The 24,614-nt window shown below is 37.9% G+C and overlaps 1 protein-coding gene across 2 annotated transcripts in view; it reads left to right on the top strand.

The window, feature by feature from the left end:
• Positions 1–11,388: 11,388 nt before the first annotated feature.
• grik2 (glutamate receptor, ionotropic, kainate 2) overlaps positions 11,389–24,614 on the top strand; it is a 347,578-nt gene continuing 334,352 nt past the window's right edge. Inside the window, exons 1-2 of one of the 2 annotated variants that reach the window (XM_088084955.1) lie at positions 11,389–11,631; positions 14,377–14,802. In XM_088084955.1, coding sequence (XP_087941081.1) covers positions 14,685–14,802 — 118 coding nt within the window. In that variant the 5' untranslated portion in view covers positions 11,389–11,631; positions 14,377–14,684. The remainder of the gene's footprint in view (positions 11,632–14,376; positions 14,803–24,614) is intronic. The other variant, XM_042489444.2, reaches the window with a different exon arrangement.

Below are 24,614 nucleotides of genomic sequence, written 5' to 3'. Positions count from 1 at the left end.
CCTAACTACTGTCCCCAACCCAAACAGGTTATTTGCAAGCTAAGTTAGCCACTGGAATGCTCCTAACTCCGGCATATTTACATTAACATTTTATACTGATGTTCCTTAATATGCTGTGCCCCTTTGAATTAACATAGAATGTTAAAAGTTGTTACTGGTAACATCGGATTTTAACACAGTCAGAGAGAAAAAAGTTGTCCGCCCTGTTTGAAGTTCAGTTATAAAACCCTCACACACCACAGAGCGTCTCTCCTCTCTCACCTAGCTGACGGCAGTAGAGGAGGTTGGACCAGCATCTGGATCAAATGTGGTTCAGCCAGATCTGCTAACATTCAGTACAGAAGCTAAGAGCGGCTTGAGAATTACTTCTCTGTTACCTCTAAGCCAGAAAGCAAATAAGGACATTTCCTGAAAATGTTGAACTACTGCTTTAACCTTGTTTAAATATGAGCAAATGTGTGCAATTTCTTTAAAAAAAAAAGGAAAGAAAAAGGGCAATGAGCAACTTTAAAAAATGATCTTTCCAAGAAATTAGTATATTTAGATTTTATTTTTTTTTTAAGAGAAAAATGTCATGGGTGGCACGGTGGTGTCATAGTTAGCACTGTTGCCTCACAGCAAGAGGGTCCCTGGTTCGATTCTGGTTTGGAATGGGGTTCGGTCCATGGGGGGACCGAACAAGATTCCAAATCTTGTTTGAAATGGGTTTTTTTCTTTTACATTTTTAAAAATGTACTAATTTTCAAGCCAACTTGCATAAGTTTCAATTATGCATTCAGTTAATATGAAATAGCCCCCCCTCCCAAAAAAAACAGGAGGGTAAACTATAGTTGTCATGCACTGATACTGTAGACAGGATGAATTTTAAAAAATGTCAATGGATGTTAAAGGCTTTTTTTCTGAAATACGGTTTTACAGAATTATCTGAGCAAAATCAACTTTCCCCTTTACTAAGCCTTTCTCTGAATAAAGTCAGAGGTTCATCATTTAAAAATGCTGTAGTATCATCTGAAATGTCCCTGGAAGAAATACAAACGAATAAAAAAAAATGTGTCTCAAGCCCACCTCAGTAAATAAAAGACTGATAGGATTCAAGCTCCATTAAGTGGTTTGCTTTCTTCATTAGCTTCTTGATTTGTTTTCAGAAACAGTAAATGACTTTAGATGACAGTCTTTAGCGGTATGGAGTCTACAGGTTTAAACAGAATGGCTTAATTCTATAGAACCTCCAGCTGTGAGAGTAATCATAAGAGTACTTTGACGGGGCTGTGGACCAATTCTGTGAGCAGCAGAATATATTAAAACTGACCCTTTTAAGTCTGACACTTGATGGTTTTTACATGTCAGTGTGTCAGCTTGAGAGAACTGCACTGGGGACTGCAGCAGTGAATCAGAGATGGGCTGAAAATGCATGCAATGAGAGCACTTAACCAGCTAATTCCTCTCTGTAAATACACACAGAGCCAGCAGCATTTCACTGCCACTACAGCAGACCTCCACTGAAAACTGAGACACAGAGGAAACACTCAACTGGAAAGAGAAAGCGGGAATTAAACCGTTTTGAATGAGTCACAATTATAGCAACACAGATATTTTGTATGTCAGCAACGAATCACCATATAACAGCATGAATTAGCACCCCAGGAAAGATGTTATATCTTCAACATGAAGTTACAGATTTAACAAACAGATACGGTGGTTAGATTAAGGAAAATAACTGTGGTTGGAATGACAAAGAAAAGTACAAAGTACCATGGCCTTCATTTAAATGAATATTGCTCACTTAGAACAGTTGAGGTTTGCGCTGAGAACTCCCAGGCTAAAAAGAATTAAAATGGCTTTCGAAAATAATTAATAATTATCAAAAGTAAGTCGTAATCATCGCAAATATTAGGGCATTAAATCACCACTCTTTTGCAAAGGGAAAATTATAGCAATTTCATTAATTTAATCTAATAAAATATAACTGTATAACTATCAATCTGGAAAGCTGCTTATTAATTTTAATAATAAGTATTAGCAAAATTACTGTATTAATAGTAATGATAGAGGGATTTGGAGTTCTCTATAGAAGAGGCTGACAAGATTCACTGTAGTACAACATTAAACAGCCAGCATGTTTATTCCAGGAAATGCATTCAGAAATATAAAAGCAAAGCAGAGCCAAAAACTGATCTAACTAGTAAGCCTAGCAAAGAATAAGAAACAAAAGTGTGTGTAAGTGTGTATGTGTGAGTGTGCTCCTTTTGGGTGTGTGTGTCTCTGTTGCTGTATATTCCACGTGCACATGGCATGTCAGAAACAATAAAGCAGGTGGGGTAGGAGTTTTAAGTTTAAGTTTTGTATAATTATGTTCAAGGCCATAATTGAAGGTATACTGCCATCATCTGTGGTCAATGGCACTAGGTCACACAAAAAGGAAGGTCTGCCTGCAAGACCCTGTGTCTGTGAATTATATACTAAATTCAACTAAGCAGTGGCAAAGCAAACACATTCTCAACCCTATTTCATAAATATGAACACTTTATCGGTCGCCAGTCACATCAAAAGGTACCCCTTCTGCAACAACAAAACAAAGAAAACAATACAAAGATGAAATAACCCAAAAGACAATAAGCCATTAAAATACAATGTGTTAAAATGTATTAAGTGTGTATAAAAGATTCTGATGATGATTATTAGTAGACAATATTTAAAACCATTAATTTACTAATGTATTGGCCAAAAGTATTACATTACATTAACTATGAAATCGATGCTCATTCCTTGCTTTCTCTTTATCTATTATTAAGGTTGAGTATGTAGGATATATATATATATATATATATATATATATATATATATATATATATATTATATTTTGTTTAGTGTATAATCACCTGAAACTAAGAACTGTTGTGCTGATCAGGAATTGAGCACTACAGTTGGCCGCTGTAGCTCTCTGACACAAAAGTTTCATCTCTGCAAACTCACAGCTGGATGCCACTAAATCTTACACACTTGACCTTAAAAATATTCAGCAATAATGTCCAAGCACTAGTTTACAATGGAGTGAATGAGAATGTCTATTTTCAAAAGCAACAGCTTTGGTTTCTATTTTTTATTGACTTGGTCTATAATGATTGGCCACTCCCAACCCTTTCTAGCCATGAAATTGCACATTTATAAAGTGTGCGTACAAGATTTGGATTTACCTCAAAGCAGCTGTGATGATATCTAACATTGCTGGAAGATATTGCACCCTGTGCTCTCAGGAGAGAGAGCATCTCAAGAGGCAAGACTTATTATGTTAGGTGATAAATGGCTAATCAGCCCGTTCTGACTGACAAGACATCAAATAACGTGTGTAAAAACACCCTCACCGCTTTCTCTAGGATCCACTTATTTGCTTATATGGAAAAATGAAGGTGTGGCAGTATGCTGATTGCTAAAGGCAGGGGAGCACCTGTCAGTTTACAAAGATTCTAATTCATCAAAATATGCACGGTGGTAAGAATGAAACCAGATGGTGTGCACGTGTTGGACCATAATTTTCAGTGCACATTTATTTTGTGCATAATATGAGAATGTCAATACACACATATAAGCCTCTAGAAACCTGAGCAAATTGGTGATTTATTTAAAAATATAAGAAGACAATAAGCTATATAACAAGACATGGCCCAACAAATAAGCTAGAAATTACTTAAAAGTTACAAAAATAAATAAATAAAATAAAATAAAATAACAAATAAAATAAATGTAAAAAAAATCCACGAAAATAAGCACAAAAAAGAAAGTGACAAACAAAACAAACAATAACCTGAAACTTTTTAGTTTTTTTCTGTGACAAAATTTATAATATTTAATTATTATCATTATTAATATAGATTTTAGGACATTTTCCCATAGTTTTTGTTTGTTTGTTTGTTCATTTGTTTGTTTGTTCATTTGTTTGTTTGTTTGTTTATTTGTTTTGGATCATTTTTAAACAATCCTCCTTTTCTTAAAAATAATCATTTTCGGGTTATTTTCTTGTTACTTTTTACTAATTTCTTGCAATTTTTGAGACCCTTCTTGTTAAGTTGTTCATTGCCTTTTTCCCCCCTTTTCAAAAGGGGGAAATAGCTTTTGAAAGGTGTTTAAATGTTCAAAGACTTAATGAATGAGGCCCAGACTTTTTAAATTCTCTGCGTTAGGTAATTTCCCTTGAAAAAAAGTCTGGTGGACAGGTGCCATAATGACAAAATTTTATCAGGCTCACAGGGAATAAGCCGGCATGCATGACACAAATCAAATGAGTAATAATCAAGGTCTTTAATCCCAAAAATATGTCCAGTACACGAGAGATCAGTCAGCAAGGCAGACAAGTTCAGAAAGGGCTAGGCAAAGAATAGGCCAAAAAACAAGCTGACAACAGGCACAAGAAGGCTAACACTGGAGCACCCAGTTTATATACACAGAGGAGGGTAAGTTAACAAGACACAGGTGTGACAGTCAGACACAGGTGAAACACATGAGGACAGGTGATCACACAGGAGGGAAACTGGACAGGATGTGTCCTGAAATGCTATCAGACAGAGATGAACAAAATAAAACTAACAAGAAACGGACAAAATGAAGAAATAAACAAAAACATGACCTTACAGGAAGTGGGAACCTGAATTAATATGAGACAGAGAGCATGTAGGACTATTAGCATGCTTTTTTTGCTTGCAGATTTTGTTACTGCCCTGCATAGTTAATGTGTCCACATATTTTATTTATTTATTTTTTTTTTTTATTTGGACACTTTAATATACAATCCAGGTAGGACCAACTACTTGCATATGAAACACCACAAGCCAGAAAGTTATGAACATATATATGTCTGGTCAATCAAATGAAATAAAAGAGTGAAATGAAATAAAAACAACAACATTTGGCGGGGCGTATCGTATTGTATGGTATGGTATCTTATCTAAGACCTATCTTACTGTATCATAATGTAGGCCTATTATATCATATCATATTGTATTTTATCATCTCATATTGTATTGTATCATATCGTATCGTATCGCATCGCATCGCATCGCATCGCATCGCATCACATCACATCACATCACATCACATCGCATCGTATCGTATTGTATCATATCGTTTCATTTCGTGTTGTATCATATTGTATCGTAGGCTTATCTAATCTTAACATATATCATATCTTAGGCCTGGCTTATTTTATTGTATTGTGTAATATTGTTTCATATCATATTGTAGCCCTATCTTGTCTTATCATATCATATTCTATCTTAGGTGTATCTTGTCACATTGTATTGTATCGTATAGTATCTAAGGCCTTTTTTTTATTATCATATCCTATTGTATCTTAGGCCTATCTTATTGTAGCATAATGTAGGCCTATCTTATCTTATTGTATCATCTCATATCGCATATCGTATTGCATTATATCATATCATATTGTATGTTATCATATCTTATCTCATCTAATCTCATCTCATGCCATCTCATGCCATCCCATCTGTGGTGTGATGTGATGTGGTATGGTATGGTATGGTATGGTATTTTGTCTTAGCTTATCTTGTGTTCAGGGATTCTGTCCCTTCTCATGTCCCTTGGGTGAGTGTAGTAGAGGTTGTTGAATCACAGAGCTGTCATTGACTATTTATTTGTAGCCCCCACAATTCAACTTTTCATGCTGCACACTGTGGGGGTGGTGTGTGTGGAGGGGGCTGGGCGATCAAAGCTCTCTTTCATTTCGGCTCCAGACTGTGGCCTCAGATCAGGCCTCCATCACTGCAGGGATGTGCTCCTTCACCACTAAATTGTATATCTTGATGCCATTATTTCTGTCTGATGGCCTCACTTTGTTTCCCTCATTTCTGATTCTGCCTTTTGATTGGCCTGATGTGCTGCAACAAAATGAGAGGAGTGCTCATGTCGACTGGTCAACTGCAAAAAAAAAAAATAAAGGCTTTCTATCTTAATAAGTCAATTATTCATGCATTGAATGTGAAGAAAGGGACTTTGCTAAGCACAGGAGGTAATTTCAGTTGTTTCTATGCAAATCAAGATGAATCAAGAATTTTCAGAAGTGAAAGAAATGATCTTGCCTAACGTGATATTGTCACCTGCTCCTCTTAATGCAAAATGAATGAAGCAGAGATAAGCCACATTGGCAGTTTTGTTTTTTTATTGGTGTTGAGGAAACATATGTTGCGTGTTATGTCAAACATAGTTTTGCAACATGCTCAATGGTTGGACTACTTCATGCATTGATATTAGGCTTTCAGTTATCCAATCAGTGTTTTCCATCCCTAAAAGAACAACCGTTCCTGCCTGAACACAGTGAGCAGGTTTCCATTACAGATTTAAACAAAGCTTATTTTCAAAAATCGCAATTGTGAGATGACTGTGTTTCTTTTGAGTGATGTTCTGTGACTTCTCCTGTGGTGATAAAATTCCACGAAGCATGGTGATGGATGTTCAAAACATTAGCAGCTTTATTTCTATTGCAGCCACCACACCAGCTGTCGTTTTTTCCAATCCAAGGCCACGTAGGCGTGTTATGGAGCCATAATGGAAAGGAAAGCCCCTTACATGTGGGAGCAGCCCCGTATGAGGAATTTCTGGGAGCTGATAGTCCACGATTTCACAGAGCAATTGTGGATTCACAACTTCTGGATGATGCGCTCAACTTTTGAGGAGTTCTGTGATACAATAACACCTCTTGTAGCTCCTGCTGCATCATGCATCAACATTTTGACTTTGACTTTTGATTCTCTCTGCATTTGTTTTATTTTAAATCTGTTTTTATTTCTATTAATTGAACCTTTATGTCACAGGATATAAAGTTACAGGGTGGAAACCTCCTTTGCAAAGAAGACCTGTGTAAATGGCAGCATAAAGTTGCAGCGTCACGATACGATATCAGGCAACAGATAAAGAATGTCTCTTCCTAAAACATTACTGATAAATATATGGTGGGGGGGGGGCTTAAAGCATGTGGTGATGATGTTGTGATGATGCATCAAAGTCCCTGAAACTGAACACGTAAATCCTGCTCATCTTAAATTAGGGTTCTGCTGGCCTGTAATGGTCTGACTGATGTTTTCTCTATAGACTGTTTAAAATAATGGATGTAGCTACTGTGACATCACCCATTGGTTTGTGGATCCTGATTTCGAAACCTCAACTTTGACGTTTCTGCCATGTTTTTGTGACAGTTTGCACATTATGAAATAATGACATTATGCGTCTAACTTTCAACAACAAGGAGTCATGGTGTTAGAGGAAGAAATAGTCCAAAATGTGGCCTCATTTCACAAAGAATCTTGACAACAGTGCTTTTCACACTCCAACCAAGCAGCATGTCCGCTACAGTGGTTACATATCCATTAATAACATTTATGTCACGCAGGAAGGCTTAGCATGTTTTTTTCTTTGACAGAGAAATAAAAAATGAAAACAAATACTGTTTAATCCATTTTAGATGATCAACAGCTGCACTGATGCTAAAATCTCTACTGTTTTCCCCTTCACAGAAAACTGATCAGGAATCAATAGGGAAATCAACAAAGAACGTGAAAAATAAGCAGGATCGAGAATGGCACTGGTACGGGGGGGACATACGAAGTGGAGGGTTTGGGATTCCTCTGCCATGAAATTCTGAACATCTTCTGAACGATTTCCTGCATTCTGGTGAATCTTTATGTACCAGTTTACAGTGGAAATGTCTTTATTTTGAATGAATTAGATTAATCTGGAACTTTACAGTTTTTATTGGGGAGGACAAATGCACAGGTTCTAAATATTGAGTGGGACGTGCATCCCCCCAATATCTAAGCCTATGGCAGGAATACAGCTCTGATAGAAATTCGATTGTTAAAGACTCAACTTATTCTGACTTATTTTATGACAAACTTTCAGCTTTGAACAACTTCAGCTCACAGACATTCTTAGCATGTTTTTAAAACCACTGAATCTAAGTGAAACTTACTGATCTGAAAAGGTTTCCTATTGACTTTTAAAACTCAGAGTGATGGGATATAATCTGTATATTTAACCCCTTGAAACCTGGACCAACATCACTTTTGTATGCTGCATTCTGATGCCTTTTGAACCCAAAGCAAATTGGTGCAGTTTCTTTCTTTTTTTAAAAGTTTTATTTGCAATAACAAAGACACAAAGACACAGGGATGACCTACGGATGAGGTTAGGGGTGTTTACAGGGTAATTCTGAGGAAATCAAAGTATGGAGATTAACTGTAGTTGTGCATGGTCAAGATTTGAATGATAATTGCAGGGAGGCCACTTTGTGGAGATAATTTGGGCAAATGTGTGTTTGAGTCATTATTAACATTTATGGTAGTAATAGCAATGTAAATTAACAGAGGGGCAGTCAGTAATACCTACATGTATACATACATAGACACCTAGACACACATACAAGTTAAAACAGAAAAGTTTTCTGATTTAAAAAAAAACAAACAAACTTTTTGGTGGGATTTCTTTCAAAAACATGAGAAAATGCAATGGGGAAATGGTAAGAAATGTTTCACAAATTGTGAGAAATAAGTAGATTTAGGAAATTATTTTGAAAAAGCAGGGGAAGAATATCTATAGCTCTGGAAAAACTATACTCAAAATTATCATAACCACATTATTAAAATTATGTTACGTTATTATTAAATTTTTTCACCTTTTTAAAAAAAAACTTATTTTCATGTATTTTTTGTACATTCTACTAATTTCTTGGTCATTTTTGGGTCATAATTACCTTCATTGCTAATTGCTTTTTCCAATGTTTTTTCTTGAGCCAATTTCCTTAGGTTTCAAAGGGTTAATCTATTCACCACCAAGTATCTGACCTCCGCTTACAATTTGACTTATATAAGGCTTACATGCCTTTTAGTTTCTCTTTCTTTCTGATCTTTTTAACAAGAAATAATCTGATCAGCAAATTCACTCCATCAACCAAGATTGAATTTCTGTTGTCAAAGATGCAAAACGAGCTGCGTCCTGCGTGCAGTGATTCAGTCTTATAGGAGGAGAGACGGGCGACTGAGCAGATATTTGATAGCGATGATTAAAAAGCCGTCTTTATAGGCAACACTGATCCTCCACTCAGGTTTATTCTCTGCTTCCTGAAAATATTTTCATCTCATAACACAACAGCCCTCTCACTATCTGACAATGTGAGATGCTCTGAACTGCAACATTCACACAATGTTACGTGCAGATATCTTACATTTCAGAGAACTCTCTTGTGAACTAGTGATGGGATGTTGGGGGCATGTTCTTGGAAATGATATCTGAGTTAACCAAGGTACTTTATTTTTGTCTCATATTGAAAAGGACTTCATGGGTCTAGAGAAGTTACCTTTAATTAACCCTTAGGGCCCGCTTAATAATACACACACTCGTGTCACCCTCCACACAAATTGCACTTTTCAAAATCAAGCTTTAAAAAATATCAAACAGTAATGTTTTTTTAAGTTGATTTTTTAACCAACATCAGTCCTAATCCTAAATATCAAATATTCATTGATTTTCAGAATTTTAACCTAACCATTTTAGCTTAAATGCCAAGTTTTTGCCATGATGCCACTATGTTTTTAGATTAACAAAACCCAAAAACTCAAATAATGAATTATTTTCAATACTAAATGTAACTCAACATTGATTGTGACAGTGCACCAAGTGGAAATAGCATGCATTTCCCCATAATTATGTCATCAGGTGGAAAATAGTAAAAATTACAAATGCCAAGGCAATAGCCCAAATGACACCCAGAATTAAACAAAAATACACATTCTTGGAGAAAGAGCAGCATTTAAAATGCATCAAACGGTCCCTTCTGGCTAACAAAGAGGATTTTTTTGTCTGAAAAGCTGCAAAGAATAACTGATAACTCTTCTTTACTTTTTCTCTTTTGACAAAACAAAAAGTTAATTATTTGGTCATCTGTTTTCACACAACTTTCAAAAGCACTCCTTAAACTGTGTTAGAAAGTCTGTATATTTTGTCACAAATGCAAATAAAACTGTGTCCTATGTACTGTAACTGAGAGTGAAGAACCAAAATAGCTGGTTCACCAAGCTGTGGGTTAATCCCCTAAAGCCCAAATAGTGGGATCTGAATTTTTGATATAATTTACCACCAAACCTTGAGTGACATCCCATTCCCTCTTTAAACGCTGTTTAAATGCTTATTTGACTTGTCACAAATGCAAATTAACACTTTAAAACCTGGACTGACATCAGTTTACTTGTGCTACCTTCAGAGACCTTTCATATTTCATATTTCTTTCCTTTCATTTCTATAATTCTAATGATTATATATTTCAAATTATGCTGCAGATTTTTTTTCCAATTTAATTTTTCACACTTTCTTAAGGTCATTTTCTTGTCTGTTTTTGTGTTTTGTTTTGTTTTTCATTTTTCATTTTTTCAGCAGATTTTCTAGCAACTGTTTTCAATTTTTTTGTTATTTTTTGGGCCTTTTCTTGTTAAGTTGCTTATTGCCTTGTCATGTTTTTCAAAGAAATCATGCCAATCTGCTCAGGTTTCAAAGGGTTAATTCACAGTGAGCAGGATTAACTTGTTTATTTTTAGGACTTTAATGCATCATCACCACATGCTTTAAGATTTAATCAGAGACATGTTTTCCTCTGTTGACTGAAATAAAAAAATAAATAAATAAAGAAAGAAAGAAAGAAAGAGAGAGTGAGTGAGTGAGTGAGTGAGTGAGTGAGAAAGAAAGAAAGAAAGAAAGAAAGAAAGAAAGAAAAAAAAGCTGGAGATGACTGCATATTATAGAAAATTACATAGTTGTATTATTATTTATTATTTTATTATTATTATTATTATTATTATTATTATTATTATTATTATTATTATTATTATTGTTGTTGTTGCACTTTATCAGGGTTATTCATTGTGCTTATTATCAGGTGATTTTCTTCTAACTTATTACTAATTTCTTGCAAATTTTTGTGCCATCTCGTTAACTTGCTAGATTTTAAGAGAAATCAACCCAATCCGTTCGGCTTTCAAATGGTTAAACTTCAACCTGCTCACATTAAATGTGTAAAATGAAATCTTTGGAGGACTGACGGCTCACCGAGTAGATATCACTCTTTGATAAAGGTCATTTCATTATAGCGAACATTGATCTTCTATCCCATAATATGCTGCATTCATTCAGATTCGTGACGGATCAGATCAGCTTGGGCTTCACCCAGTCTGTATAATAGATATATTACACTTTTACACCCAATAAGCGCCTCAGATTCCCAAATCATAAAGCTCTGCATTGGCACGGTGTACTCGCTCAGAGCGCAAATGTCCTCCCGGGTGTCGCGGCTGAACTACCTGGCGAATAAAGGATTATAATGCGCCTCAGTCCGACCTGCCACCCGGTCTCCTCCGCCGGGGAAGACTGCAGATTCAGTGTGTCCCCTGGTCCGGTGTGTGCCCCCCTGTTGCTTTAAGCAGTGCGTCCTGCCGTCCGACAGGAGGCGTGTCTCCCCTACGGCCGGAGCGCAGCGCTACCAGATGCAAGTGCGGGGGAAGCGACTCGGCTCCTCCATAGAAACAAATCAACTTCTTTGTGCAGCTCTGGTGACTGTTCTCTGCTCCAGCTCTACCTCGGGTAAGCCCATTCTTCCAAACTTTAAATATATTTACATGTTTGTGCAGCTCTAATTTTGCACGTCGCGTCTTTTCAGGAGCAGATTTTATGTTTGGAAACAGATGAGGCCGATTTTTTACATCGTTTCCAACCGGCAAAAACGCGGAGAAAACACCGTTACGCACCTCACCGGCCAGGTTCGAAGTTTACCCGTGAGTTTATGGCGCCAAAGCTGCTTTTAACCTGCGCGCCCAGAGCGAAAATAACATTCAGATGTCTCAGAAAGAGGCTCCGATTTGTGCTTTGATAAGCCTTGGAGATATCTGACCTCCCGTGTCTTTGCCCGACCTCTATTTGGAGACGCTTGTCACCTTTTCTGGTTCCTCCTCCTCCCTCTCCTCCTCCCCGGGCTGATGCCTTCACTGTTGTGGGGTTGAAAGACATTATGAGGGTCGTTAAATGCCTACCGTGATCCGCTTTATGAATGATCCGTAGATAACGTCTCCAGTTCACGGGGTTGGATGGGAAACTCGCGGAGACGAGACGCGCATTTAAATCTCATAGTTGATGAGCACATTAGCTTTAAATCAACTTTATCATCACGCAGCGTCGCTCGGCGGAGGGGCTCCGCTCAGCTTGTTTTAAAGCCCTTTTCACATGTTCAAAGTGGCATTTGTTGAGCTGTAGCTCTATGTGTAAAAAGACATGAATATATAGAAATCGAGATGAGTATGCACCGGTGCCAACTGTGTTTTTTTTTTTCACCTGGCAGCCCCGCAGACTCCATATGCACCTTTGTGGCCGTTACGCACGGCTCTCAGAGAACTGCGGCTTTGTGTTCTTCAAATTAGTTCAGAGCTACTCTTTCTTATTATGACCTCTGTGTGCATTCAAATACTGGGCCGATTTATTCATTGCACGAGGAGTGACAAGCAAATCACAGACATGGTTTTGTTTTCTTTCACCGCCTCAGGAAATCCTCTGACATCCTGTAAAATTTGCGCCAACTATGAAAAATAAAAATAAAGCTTGGTTCAAAATATATAGAGAAATTAACTTGTAAGTTCCCTGTTCCATGTTGTGCCAGGTGTGGACGGCTCCCCAGTTCAGATGATGCACTTAATTTTAATTATGAGTTTGCTTTTAATAATCTCATTTAGCCTGTTCATACAATTAACATATTTGTTTATTGTAGCTTTCCAAAAACGTTGGGCAGTCGGGCTGGGGATTTATTTGAGTGTTGGCCACAAGAAATTGATATTAATGTTAAAGCAGGCGGTTAGGTGAAACAATATTTAACCTTTAGGCATAAACTGTATTATCACATGGACCGGGTCCAAACAGAGTCCCCCCACTACTAATTAAGGAGGCAGGGAGCAGAGGAAGCCGCCAAAAATACATGGAAACACGAGGGGCCGCGGTGTCGCTGTCCATGGTGCTGAGAGCGTAGCAATACAAAGACTTGTTTAAAAACAGATTCGCTGTCCAGGGTGCTGAAACAGCCTCAACGCAAAGCTGGATCCTCCTGAAAACTCCTCAAAGCATAGGCTCGTTTAGGACATTGGACTGTGGCCTAAATGTAAAGCGTTTCCGTCTTTAAAGCCAGTGCTATATCTCAGTAACAGAAATGATGCTCTTATAGGAGGAAATGATAAAGTATTTTTCGGAAAACACTTTATTTTCGTTCATTGCTGACGATGATATTACACTTTTGATTTGCTCCAAATCAGCTTGACCTTTACATATTCAATATTTCCCATCCTGTTTAAGATGTGTGGTTTAGAGAAGGAATCTATAGAATGTAGAAATTATGCTTCAGAATTACCAACCACAATTTAACTGAAAACTTGAGGATTTACATTTAGAAATAATACAGCAATCACGTGTGCTGCTGTGTCTAGATGTCTAGTAAAACTAACCCTTTGTTTTCAGATGTATTTGTAAATAAATAGAGGCCACAGTCCAGCCTCTGGGGAAAATATTAAATATGACACTTATATTTTTTCCTCTTTCAGTGCACGTAAGCTTCGCCAGTAATTCAGTAGTCATATATGGGAGCCAATGTTGCACTTTCCTGCGATCACAAGTCAGATTGAAGACACACATTAAATTAAACTCTGATGTTGAGGGCTGGCTCTTTTCTAACAGGCTGCACAGGCTCAGGGAAAAGTCCAAAAATAAAAAAAAAAAGTAATAATTCCAAATACAGAAGAGTGAGGGGGTGAGCAGAGGCTATTCATCTTGTTGAGTGCACAGTGACAGGTTTGCTTCACGGAGCCCTCACATGAGTCCAAGCTTGAGTGACTCCGATCAAACACGGGCGATCTTTTTCAAAATTCATAGATTGGCTTTTATACGACTGTGCACGGCGGCGCTCCGCTGCCAGGAACGGCCATTGAACCGGAGCGAGGAGGGGAAAAAAATCGGGAGAACCGGAGAGCGGCGGCTAGCCGGCCGGGGACACGACATTAGGGGAAGAGAAAGGGAAGGATGGAGGAGGAGTGGGGGGAGGCATGAGAATTTGGCCAGGCGATATAGATCAAGGGGCGAAGTGTGGTCAGCAGTAGCCGAGAAACATGCCCGATCCACCCCGTGCGCTCCCCCACTACTAGTGTTGGCTCGACGTCAGATGCTGTGCGGCAGTGCAGCAGGAGGAGCTCGGGCTGCCGAGGCTGCTGAGACCGCCGCTTCGCTCACTCTCACTTGGTCGCGCTGGATCTCCACACGCTCTCCCCCTCTCACCCCCCTCCAATCTGTGTCTTTCAGTAGATGGATCTCTTCAAGCTCTGCCCTGCCTAACATGGACGCCCGGCCACCTCCACCACCACCACCTCCACCATCATCTTCCTCAGCTGAGTCGGAGGGCTGTTTCTTCTTGGCGCAGTGAGCTGGACACGCAGTGCTTTTTTCCTTCTTTTTTTTTTTTCTTTTGCTAAATGGATGTGGGGAAAGCGTTGCCCAGCCCGCCGGTGGTGCCCAACCGCCTCGCTTCACGTTAAAGCGGTGAAAGAGAAAATAATTCTGGGGAATATACCGATTCAGGGAATAATAATCCTGTGCACCACACAAGCACCATGAAGATTACCTCCCTGCTGATACTTAATGCGAGAGTCAGGTGCACCATCAGGCTTCTACTGCTGCTATTACACTGTGTGGGATATTCTCATGGGATGCCACACGTCTTGAGATTCGGTGAGTCTTCTTTTTTCCCCTGAAAGTTTGATTGCTGTGTTCATGTTGCTCTGACCTGTTGGGGACTCACTTTTCCCTCTTCTCCTCACTTGTGGGAAAGTTGCTGTTCAGAGTGTTATTTGCAGTGTAACGCGGCTTTTCGGGAGCAATAACGAGAGTGGTGCGTCCAAAGAGCTGGCACAGAACTGCACTACAGTGCAAAGCTGCCAAAAAGAGAAACTGATACACAAATGATCCATAAGGAGACAGCCTGTAACTTGTTGCTGTTTGGAAAGTTTAAAATTTGAAAGGTTGCAGGTATCAGTGTCCCCTCACACCACAGCAACACAACATGTGTGCGTGAATAGTGTCAGCTGTTTATGAATTTACGCACTTCTGTGTGTGAGTGAGAGAGAGATAGATGGTGATTTCCGAGCAATAGTGTTTGTGTGTGCTCTGTAATTTCATTCAATCATTCAGACTGTACAGAATACAGTGTGTGTGTGTGTGTGTGTGTGTGTGTGTGTATGTGTGTGTATGTGTATTTGAAATCACAGTGACAGTAAAATATTATTTATCACAGCAAATCCCTTTTTTCATTATTTTTGCAAAGAATAAACAAACATACAACACACCAGTAAGGTCATTTTCGCCTGAGCATATTGGCTTGATTGGCTTTACTTTCAAAAACACGGGAAAGAGGCAATGAGCAATTTAGAACAAAATAGAGGAAAAAACACAGAAAAAAGTTTTAAAAATATTTAAATATAAGCAAATGACCCAAAGAGCGCTCAAAAGTAATATAGAATTATAATAATGATAAATATAGTTTTTTGGACATTTTTCCATAGCTTTTCTTAAATAAATTTTTCAAATCCATTCATTCCTTGCAATTTATGGAAAAAAATATTTCCAAGGTGCTCATTGCCTTTTTTCAAAGGAAACAAAGCTAAGATTTCAAACGTTTAAATGTTTTGTGAAGATGCCTAAATGCAGCACAAAAAAAGTGATGTTGATCCAGGTTTCAAAGGGTTAATCCGCTTTAAGAGAAATTTTAGATGACCTTTTGACCCATAATTTTCCCCTTGAATTTTGACACACTGCAGCTCTATGATGCTTACACCAGAAATAGTGCACTTCAGGTCCATGTGTGTTTTATACCTGCATTCATTTATTGAAGTGGAAATATTCCAAAGATCTCATGTATCAATTTGTACACAGCATAAGTCACCATTTGTATAGCTGTGGCCAACGGTTGGCAAGAAGTGAAGTCGACTTACTTTCATATCACACATTGTGGCTGCCACTGCAGAACAGAACAGCAGGAGGACGGAAAAACGCTACAGAAACAAAATCCTTCAAATAATACGTTTGGTTTAATTGATCCTGTCAGAATTGTATCATTAAAAAAAATCAGCAATACACACAATCACATACTACAATCACAATAATGCATACAGGTACTTTAGTTTGTCAATATATTGATATCAACAGATGTATGTTTTGTTGAATAATCTGAACGTTTTACTTTGCATGGATTGGAAGAAACCACTGATACTGTGGAGGAGAAATCCTCCGTAATTAAATCCACAATGTAAATTTCTTTAATTCATGAATGCAAATTGATGAGGTGCAGATTGATTTTTCCGCTGATGGAGCTGTAGGATGTGGTTCAAAGTGTAACTGGATAGAAAGGTGGAATCCTGTGAACCTCTGGCCTTGCAGCCTGTCGGGAACAGCGTAGCCACTAGTCATCCTGTGCACGTGTAGAGGTGAGCACAGTGTGCTGAGGGAAACACCCTGTACCCCATCACACCCCATTATTTCCTCCCGCTCCACTGTTAAATAGGCCTGTATGTCACAGCAGCAGAGTCAGAAGGCTGAAACAATTACAACCTGAATCTGTCTGTCAGACGACGTGTCTTGTGATTCCATTTTTTCCTCCTCTCTTTCTTTGCCAGTGGACTTTTATCAGCTACCAGCCACTTGTGTGTCGACAAATCTGTCCAGCGGGCCTCTGTGGGCCTTTAATGTGTGTGTGTGTGTGTGTGTGTTTTAAGGTTTCATCATTGAAGGTGACATGTTTCAGTTAGAATTGTGAAAACATTCAGCAGAAGCATGTCAGTGGCCCAGGAGATAACTGCAGTGACTGAGCTAAGCTGAGCTGCAAAAACAGAACACTGGTCTGAAAATAACTGCATCTAAGAGTTAGGGTTACACTTTGACAAATTTTTTAATTACATTGAACTAATATTGGAGGTATATTCACATATTTGCAAGAAACCAATAGATAGTGAAGCATTTATAGCATTGTTTGGTGTACCTCTACCTAGGCAAGTTATTAATACATACCAGTTGAATGTGATTGCATTTACATCATTGTTAGCACGAAGGCTAATTCTTGTTAGATGAAAGGCTACCTGTCCCACTTCCTTTATACAGTCGATCAAGGAAGTCAAGATGTGTCTTCAAATAGAGAAGCTAAGATTTTTACCCTGAAGGGTTCACTTGGGAGGTATAATTGCACTTGGAGGCCTTTTATTGAATATGTTGGGAAACTGTCTTTCCGAGCAGCTTAAGACCACATTTTGAGCTGTTAATAAGACCTGTTCTGTCAGTGTTATTTTTCTTCACTTTTTTTGAGAGCCAGTAATTTATGTGTTGCTTATATCCTACTGCAGTTTATTAAATTCAATACCACCTGTCTGTTGCCATCTGTTGTCATGAAGGAAACTATAAATAAAGTGTTAAAAAACTACGTTAAGCCACTGACAGCTGTAGTTAACAGTATCCTATCCTGATGACAGTGTCACTGCCACATTTACTTCAGCAGTGTATTACCATGAAATGTATTACAGTAATAATACAGCATAATGGCATAAAATCATATAGCAGCCTACTGTATACGCTAAGTGTTGTTTTGGCTCCAAAAAGCATCAAGATTCATGGTGTTTAACTCTATTTTGAAATAAAACGGTTCATTAATGTAGAATTTGGCTGCATTTTTACAGAAAGTTGTTACAGTATTCGTTTAGTATTACAAAGGTGGGGGAAATGTTGCAAAACAGATTAAACACAACCCCATCTGTAAAAACATGTTGACATTTCACGTTTCTGCAAACCACAGATACATTTCATTTGCACATTATTTTGTAGTAGATTCTTGGAAATTTTACATTTCAAGAATGCTGTGGTAAATGTTTAGTTAGCTTTGAGCACAAAAAATACTTGGTTGTGGTTTGGACAAGACTATATTTGACTTGAAATACCTGTTTTTGGGGGCACAAGCCTGCTGGAAAAGCATCAACAGGTGGGCGAAAAACAATCATATTTGGTGAGTAAGAAGCCAATGGAACACCGCTGAATGTGTTGTTTGTTGGTCTTAAACAGTGGGCCACATAAACTCTAGAAAGAATTGTAGCATTGTACGTTTCTGCAAACAATGGATATTTTACATTTGTATGTTTTTATGTCGTACATTACATTGATTTATATGTGGTTAGTTTAAAGACAAAAAAATGTTTGGAAAAGATGATATTTTGGCTTAAAATGCCATTGAGGACAGATTTCCTGCTGGGAAGGCAGCAAAGTCTTTGTAAAAAAAACCAAAACAAAACAAAAAAACCCACCACCACCACCACCACCACCACCAACAACAACAAAAAAAAAACAGCTCTTCATGGCACTTTAGTGAAAAAAACAGTGACGGGCGCGACATAAGACAAATGTTTGGTGAAGCCACAGACACAGCAATGATTCACTAAAAAAAACAACTGGTCTCAAATCCTGGTTTACAACATAAAATGGTGGCATTGTACATTTCTGCAAACCATGGATATGTATGTTATTATGTAGCAGATACCTTAGTTAACATGTGGTTGGGTTTTGACACCTAAAAAAACCTCCACTCTTACACAAAAACATTAATAAGATACACTGATTTGTAATGTATTTTGTGGTTTGCAGAAATACACAAAGATTTTCTTCTGGGTTGATTAAACAGCAAATGCTCAAAATCTAAGCAGCAGATTACAAAAGCACTAGATCCTACACTTCCGACTTAACAATGTCTTTCACTCGACCCTCCTGCCCTCGTAAAAGCTAATGTTGTTCAAACACACCCAGTTTTTAGGTCGTGCTCTCTGTTAAATATATGAACTCTGAAGCTTCTATGCTGTCATCTGCTTATCTGACCCTAGTGATGTCATCTCGCCCTGGTGACATCATCAGGGTTAACTTCTGAGACTCAACAAGTTCCTGCAGAGCCACAGAAGATGCAGGCTGAATAGAAATCCTCGTGACATAAACACTGATGTGCATGCGTATAATTGTAGTGCCCTTTTAAAGACTGCATGTGCATGGCATTCTTAAATGTGGAAGGTCAGCAGGCCAGGCTAAATAGCAAATGTATAGACATAATTAGAACCTGACTGATACTGGATTTTTCAGGCTGATGCTGATACCAATATTTGGGAGGGGAATATATTGGTTGATGCAATTTTGCAATGTAACTATCCTTCGGATATGATACTTGCGACAGAAATATGTAATGGGGGCAGGATATTTTACAGTTATACAATAAACTCTACTGCGATGAATGACATCAGTGCACTCAGACACAGTAAACCTCATTGGAAATTTGATATTCTAAATCACGCTTAAAATCTTTTCCTGCATTATATTCTGTTAAAAATACATTTTTCATATTGTGCATATGGGACAACAAATAAGCCTCAACTAGATTATCTTTAAAAAGAAGCAATAGCCTCAAAGTATAAACCACACCTTGACTTGTCCACTGTCAAAACTGTGCTCCTTAACTCCACCAATTGAATTTTGACTTCACAAATGGGATTTCCTCTGCTTCTGTTGCAGCTCCGGCTCTGACAAATGACATGAAAAGAGCTTGCTATTAATGCAATAATCCCAACATTAAATTTCCGGATGTGTTTTGATGTGTTTTCATTTGTAGTAGCTATTCTTCAAAATAGGAGCTTGCAAATGGTTTGGCTCCATCAGCCGCTTGAAGAATTATGGTGTGAGAGTGATGGATGGCTAAATTGGATTTCCATTTTGAAAGTCAAACACAAGAAAAACTGCTCAGAGGAAGAATGCCACAGCTGCTGTTTTTAATCATTCTGACCAGCTTCTGTGATTAAAAAAAGCTTTTTACAGATTGTGAGTTCTTAAAAAAAAAAAATTGAGCAGATTAATATATGAGTAACCCTTTGAAACCTGGGGCAACGTCACTGCTTTCTGATAACGTTTACAAGTATGTTAACCCTTGAACCCTGAGCAATAGATCAAGTCTTTTATTTAGATTTAGAAAATTATTTTTGAGAAGCTTTTAAGAAAAATGTCTAAGAAAAAATAAAGAAAAAAGCTAAGGATATAAATATGCTACAAATTTATTATACTTTAAAAGCACCCTTTCTTGGTCATTTCAATGTTATTTTTAAAAGCTTTATTTTTTTTAATCTCTTTTTCCTTTATTCTAAAATGAGTTTTCGGTAATTTTCTGATTATTTTTTTTACTAACTTTTACTAATATTTTGAAGTTTTGGGTTAACTTTTATTTATTCTATAGGACCATTTATAATGATCATAATTACATATTTAAACTATGGTGCAGGATTATTATTATTTTTAAGCACATTTTTTCAATACATTTTGTTGTTTTTTGTTTTGTTGTTGTATTAATTAATTACTAATTTCTTTTCCGGGTCATTTCCTCTTAACTTGCTCATTGCCTTCTGTCCAGTTTTCTCAGGTATTAAAGGGTTAAAATGAATTTTTTTAATAAGCTGTGTGGTGAATAAGGACATGAAGCAGGGTTAGAACTCAGATGGAGTGATTGTATTTGTTGAATCGGAGGCTGACATGCCGACAGCCTCTGATGATAGAAAGCACACGACTGAATTTTCCCACGGCCCATTGAAGATAAAGCTTGATACAGATCAGCTGTAAGCAGTGACGGTCGGAACCACAGCACTGTGTGACCTGTCAGCTCTCTAACTACGACTCGAGCCTGCCGGCTCTGCTGAAATATTTGAGTTTCTGAGCAGTTGTATTGCAGACAGGTGAGGTCAGGAAATTGGATTACTTGAGTGGAGGAGAAGCCACATTCAAGGTCACTTCACAGGAATATGGCGTAATGTATTTCACACATCCACTGCATGAGCTACTGGATGAAAGCAGACGCTTCACCCCTTTAGAAAAGTAGCATTAGGTAAAAAAAAGTTGAGGTCAAGGAAGCGGTCCAACAAGCAGACGGTATGGAAAGTCATGGATTTAATACTAAATTTCTCATCTTGGCCACAGAGTCATGGACATCGTGGAGACTCCTGACACCCCAAAGAAGCAATTTTAAGCAGTATTTGTGTATCTATAAATGCATCAATTTATCCTGGCACTTTATGTCTCTGTGATCTCGGCAGAGTGGAGATTGAATCAGGTGCGTGGGCCCCGGCTGCCGCGGTCGGCATAAGTATGAAGGTCAGCGTCTAATGGGGCAGATGAGCTAAATGTTGCAGGTGGAGGCCAGAAAAACTCTTTAGAAAATAACTGGCTGTGCGAGAAGGCTGCCTGTCAATAACTGCACAGAGAAGTTGACATTATCCCCCAGGCTGCGGCCCCCGTCTCGCTGATGACTTGTAAATAAGGAGATTTGCGGAGGAACGCGAGGTGCCTGGAAACAATGGGTGGCTAAACCGATCATTGCCCGGTGGAGAGCGGTAAGTATGAAATGGGAGGTGATAATCACAGCATCTTCCAATAGAACAAACTAATTTTCCCATTTGCTTTCCACTTTATCAGTGAAGCTGTAGGCACAACAGTTTTTTGAAGAGACAGCTTGGAAATGTTACTGATTATAATTCCATAAACTGACAAAAGCACTAAATGTGTATTAATCCACAGCTTAAAATAGTCCTCAACAAATGCACTATTTCTACCTTTTTCAGTAACATTCACTAAATGTCACAGTGGCCAGCTGAGAAATTACTGACATATTGTAAAAATGAAACCTGTATTGAAAGATTAAAGTTTTCATGAGGACTCAAATGGCTTGGTGCTGAGAGCCACTGACTGGATGAGGAAGCCAAAAAGGACAAACACATTGTTGGTGCTGGTCTTTCCTTGAGACAGTAAGAATTATTGAGACCAAATTAATCTTATATAAAGTGAAATCTCTGCATTTTAACAAATCCTCTTTATAACAGGTCCTCTAACCTAATTGCCAGATTAAATATTGGCACGATATGTTTCTGCAAACCAAGGATTTGTTACATTTGCATGTTATCATATTGGTTTCTTTACTTTTTAACAATGCTATTGTTAAAATGGGGTTAGGTTGAGGCACAAAAACCCAATTGGTTAGAAAAAAGATCGTGTTTTGGGTTAAGATGTCTGGATTTGGAGGCACAATCCCTGCTGGAAAAACAGAGCAGGAGCTGACAAACGCTAAAAGGCTTTACCTCCTGTAGAGCTATTTGTTTCTGGGAATTTATGATTGATTGCAGCAAAAGAAGGCTGATGATCCAGGTTTCAAATGGTTAATGGGAAAGGTTACGGACACATTTCACAAGCATTTAAAGCCTTGAAATGTGAGCAAATTGGTTTTAGTTTTTTTTTTTTAGTTATTTATTTTTTAAAAAACATGGCAATAAAAACAATTAGCAACTTGGCAAGAATTAGTAAAAGGTGATAAGAAAATGACTTTAAAAAACCTGAGAGAAGGAAGTGAGAGAAAATGAGACACAGACAATTAGAGGAAAATTATCCCCCCAAAAAAGCAAAAAAATAATAACAGTTTTCATAAATATTAAAATTACAATAAAAAGATATAAAATAAAAATTGTGTTACATAAAAATATATCTATATTAATTAATTTGTTTTTATATTTTATCATTTTTTAACATTTTTTTTGTTTGTTTTGTGTGGGGGTTTCTTTTTAACTTTATTTTTTGTGCTAATTTTCCAGCAATTTTCTTGTTGGCCCTTTAAAAAAAATCGGGTGAATTTGCTTTGATTTTTAAGGGTTAAATACAAAAGCCAGGTGTATGTGGGCATTCTGGGTTTTTTGTGCAGTGGGAAAGGGGCTGAAGACACCTTTTAAGTGGGTTTGTGGTGCTATTGATATGCATGCCAAGTCTTAACCAAAGACACTGTTATCAAAACTGTATGGAAAATACAGTACAACCAGAACAGAAAATACTTTTTCTCCTTCAGAGGCACAGAGGAAGGTTTAAAGAAACAAGATTCATAGTTTGTAGAAGCCATGGTCTATAATTGTCCAGGTTGGATTTGGAGGGAAATTTGCTGGTTTGCTTTACGGGCCAGAACAGTAGGGGGGCACTATTCCGTCAGCGCAAATAAAGCTAAAGCTATCAGAGAGTCTGGCGGTGACAGATGGTGGAAGGAGAGAAAGTCTGATAGAAAAAAATCACTTCCAGCATGTTTATCCACTTTATACAGAGGCTGAGAGGGCTTTGAGAGACAACATGCTGTACATACACAGCACCTTTTACTGGGAGAGCACCTGCAGGAACCCACAGGCAAGGCTTGAATATCACAGTACTTATGCAAAACATGCATGACCAGGTGTGATTGAAAAAGCAGCGCAGATGTCTGATTACTGCTCATGAAGGTGGAGTTGTGTGAGCAGTGAAGAAGAATGGCCTTTTTTTTCAGTCTGAGCCGTCGATTCACCACAAACCCATCGGTACATTTGTCAAAAGGCTGACTCCTGACCTTCTGCTCAGAGCTAAACAAAATGCACTGCACACCAAACTGTCCTCCTTTCACTGATACAGAATAGAGTGTGTGACGTGTCCCTCTCTGCTCACTCTGTGTGGCTGTGTTGAGTGAATTATCTCCCGGACTGACTGGATGATGCATCTGTTTTTCTCATGACCACATCTGAGTACTGGAGATCTGATGGTCTGGCCTTGGCCTTTGGTCTTTATATTAAGGCCATATTTAGACCAGAATGGCCCTGCTAAAAATGGAAAAGTCTACTTTGCATTGTTAAAAAAAAATCCCACGTTCATATGATAACATTGCGAGAACAATCCTCGTGTACGCGGATCCACAAAAACAGAAGTGCAAAGTACAAAGTGTGGCCATGACGTCACCGTTCTCACAGGACCTGCACATTGTCTGTTTAAATGGTGACAGTAGGGATTTTGTTTTCAAAAGATTACACTCTGTAACCAGGTTAGGGTTAAGGTGAAAAAACTAACTAACCCCAATTTGTTTAAGTTATCTGGTTATATATTGTGCTGGCTTTTTAATAAGAATAATACGTGGAAACTATAACACAGAACATTGCATCCATCATAATCAGACCTTCTTGTGATGAAACTAACTAAAACCTTTAAACTTTGTAATGCTTTCACATGTTTTCCTTACAGTGTGTGAAGCTATGTTAGAACTGGTCATGTGACCATCCTGGTTGTTTTCTGTTGTCTTTGAAGCCAAATGATCTGGGCTCTATCTGGGGCAGGTAACTCAAATAAATAAAAATCTATCAAAAATCTAAATTAATCTCACTTTCATACAAGACCTTGGAAAAAATGTTATTTGATAGCTGTAGTAGCCATTTCAACTTACCAAAGTTCTTAGGCCACTTAGTCTGCAAGGTTTCACAGTTTTGACCATTTTGTAGAATCCAAGTACTCATATGTGACAGGAAAAAACTTTAACAAAGTTTATTTTGGAATTTCAAATATACATCTGGTCAACTATTGACCTGACATCCTATTCCTTTCTCGCATAAAAGTGTACAACAAGCTCCTACATGAAAGCACAGTCAGAAACTTACATTGATTAA

Source organism: Plectropomus leopardus, chromosome 11, assembly GCF_026936395.1.
Source record: "Plectropomus leopardus strain MGB_pleo_1.0 chromosome 11, ASM2693639v1, whole genome shotgun sequence".
Lineage (NCBI taxonomy): Eukaryota > Metazoa > Chordata > Actinopteri > Perciformes > Serranidae > Plectropomus > Plectropomus leopardus.
This window is presented reverse-complemented; position numbering and strand designations above follow the sequence as displayed.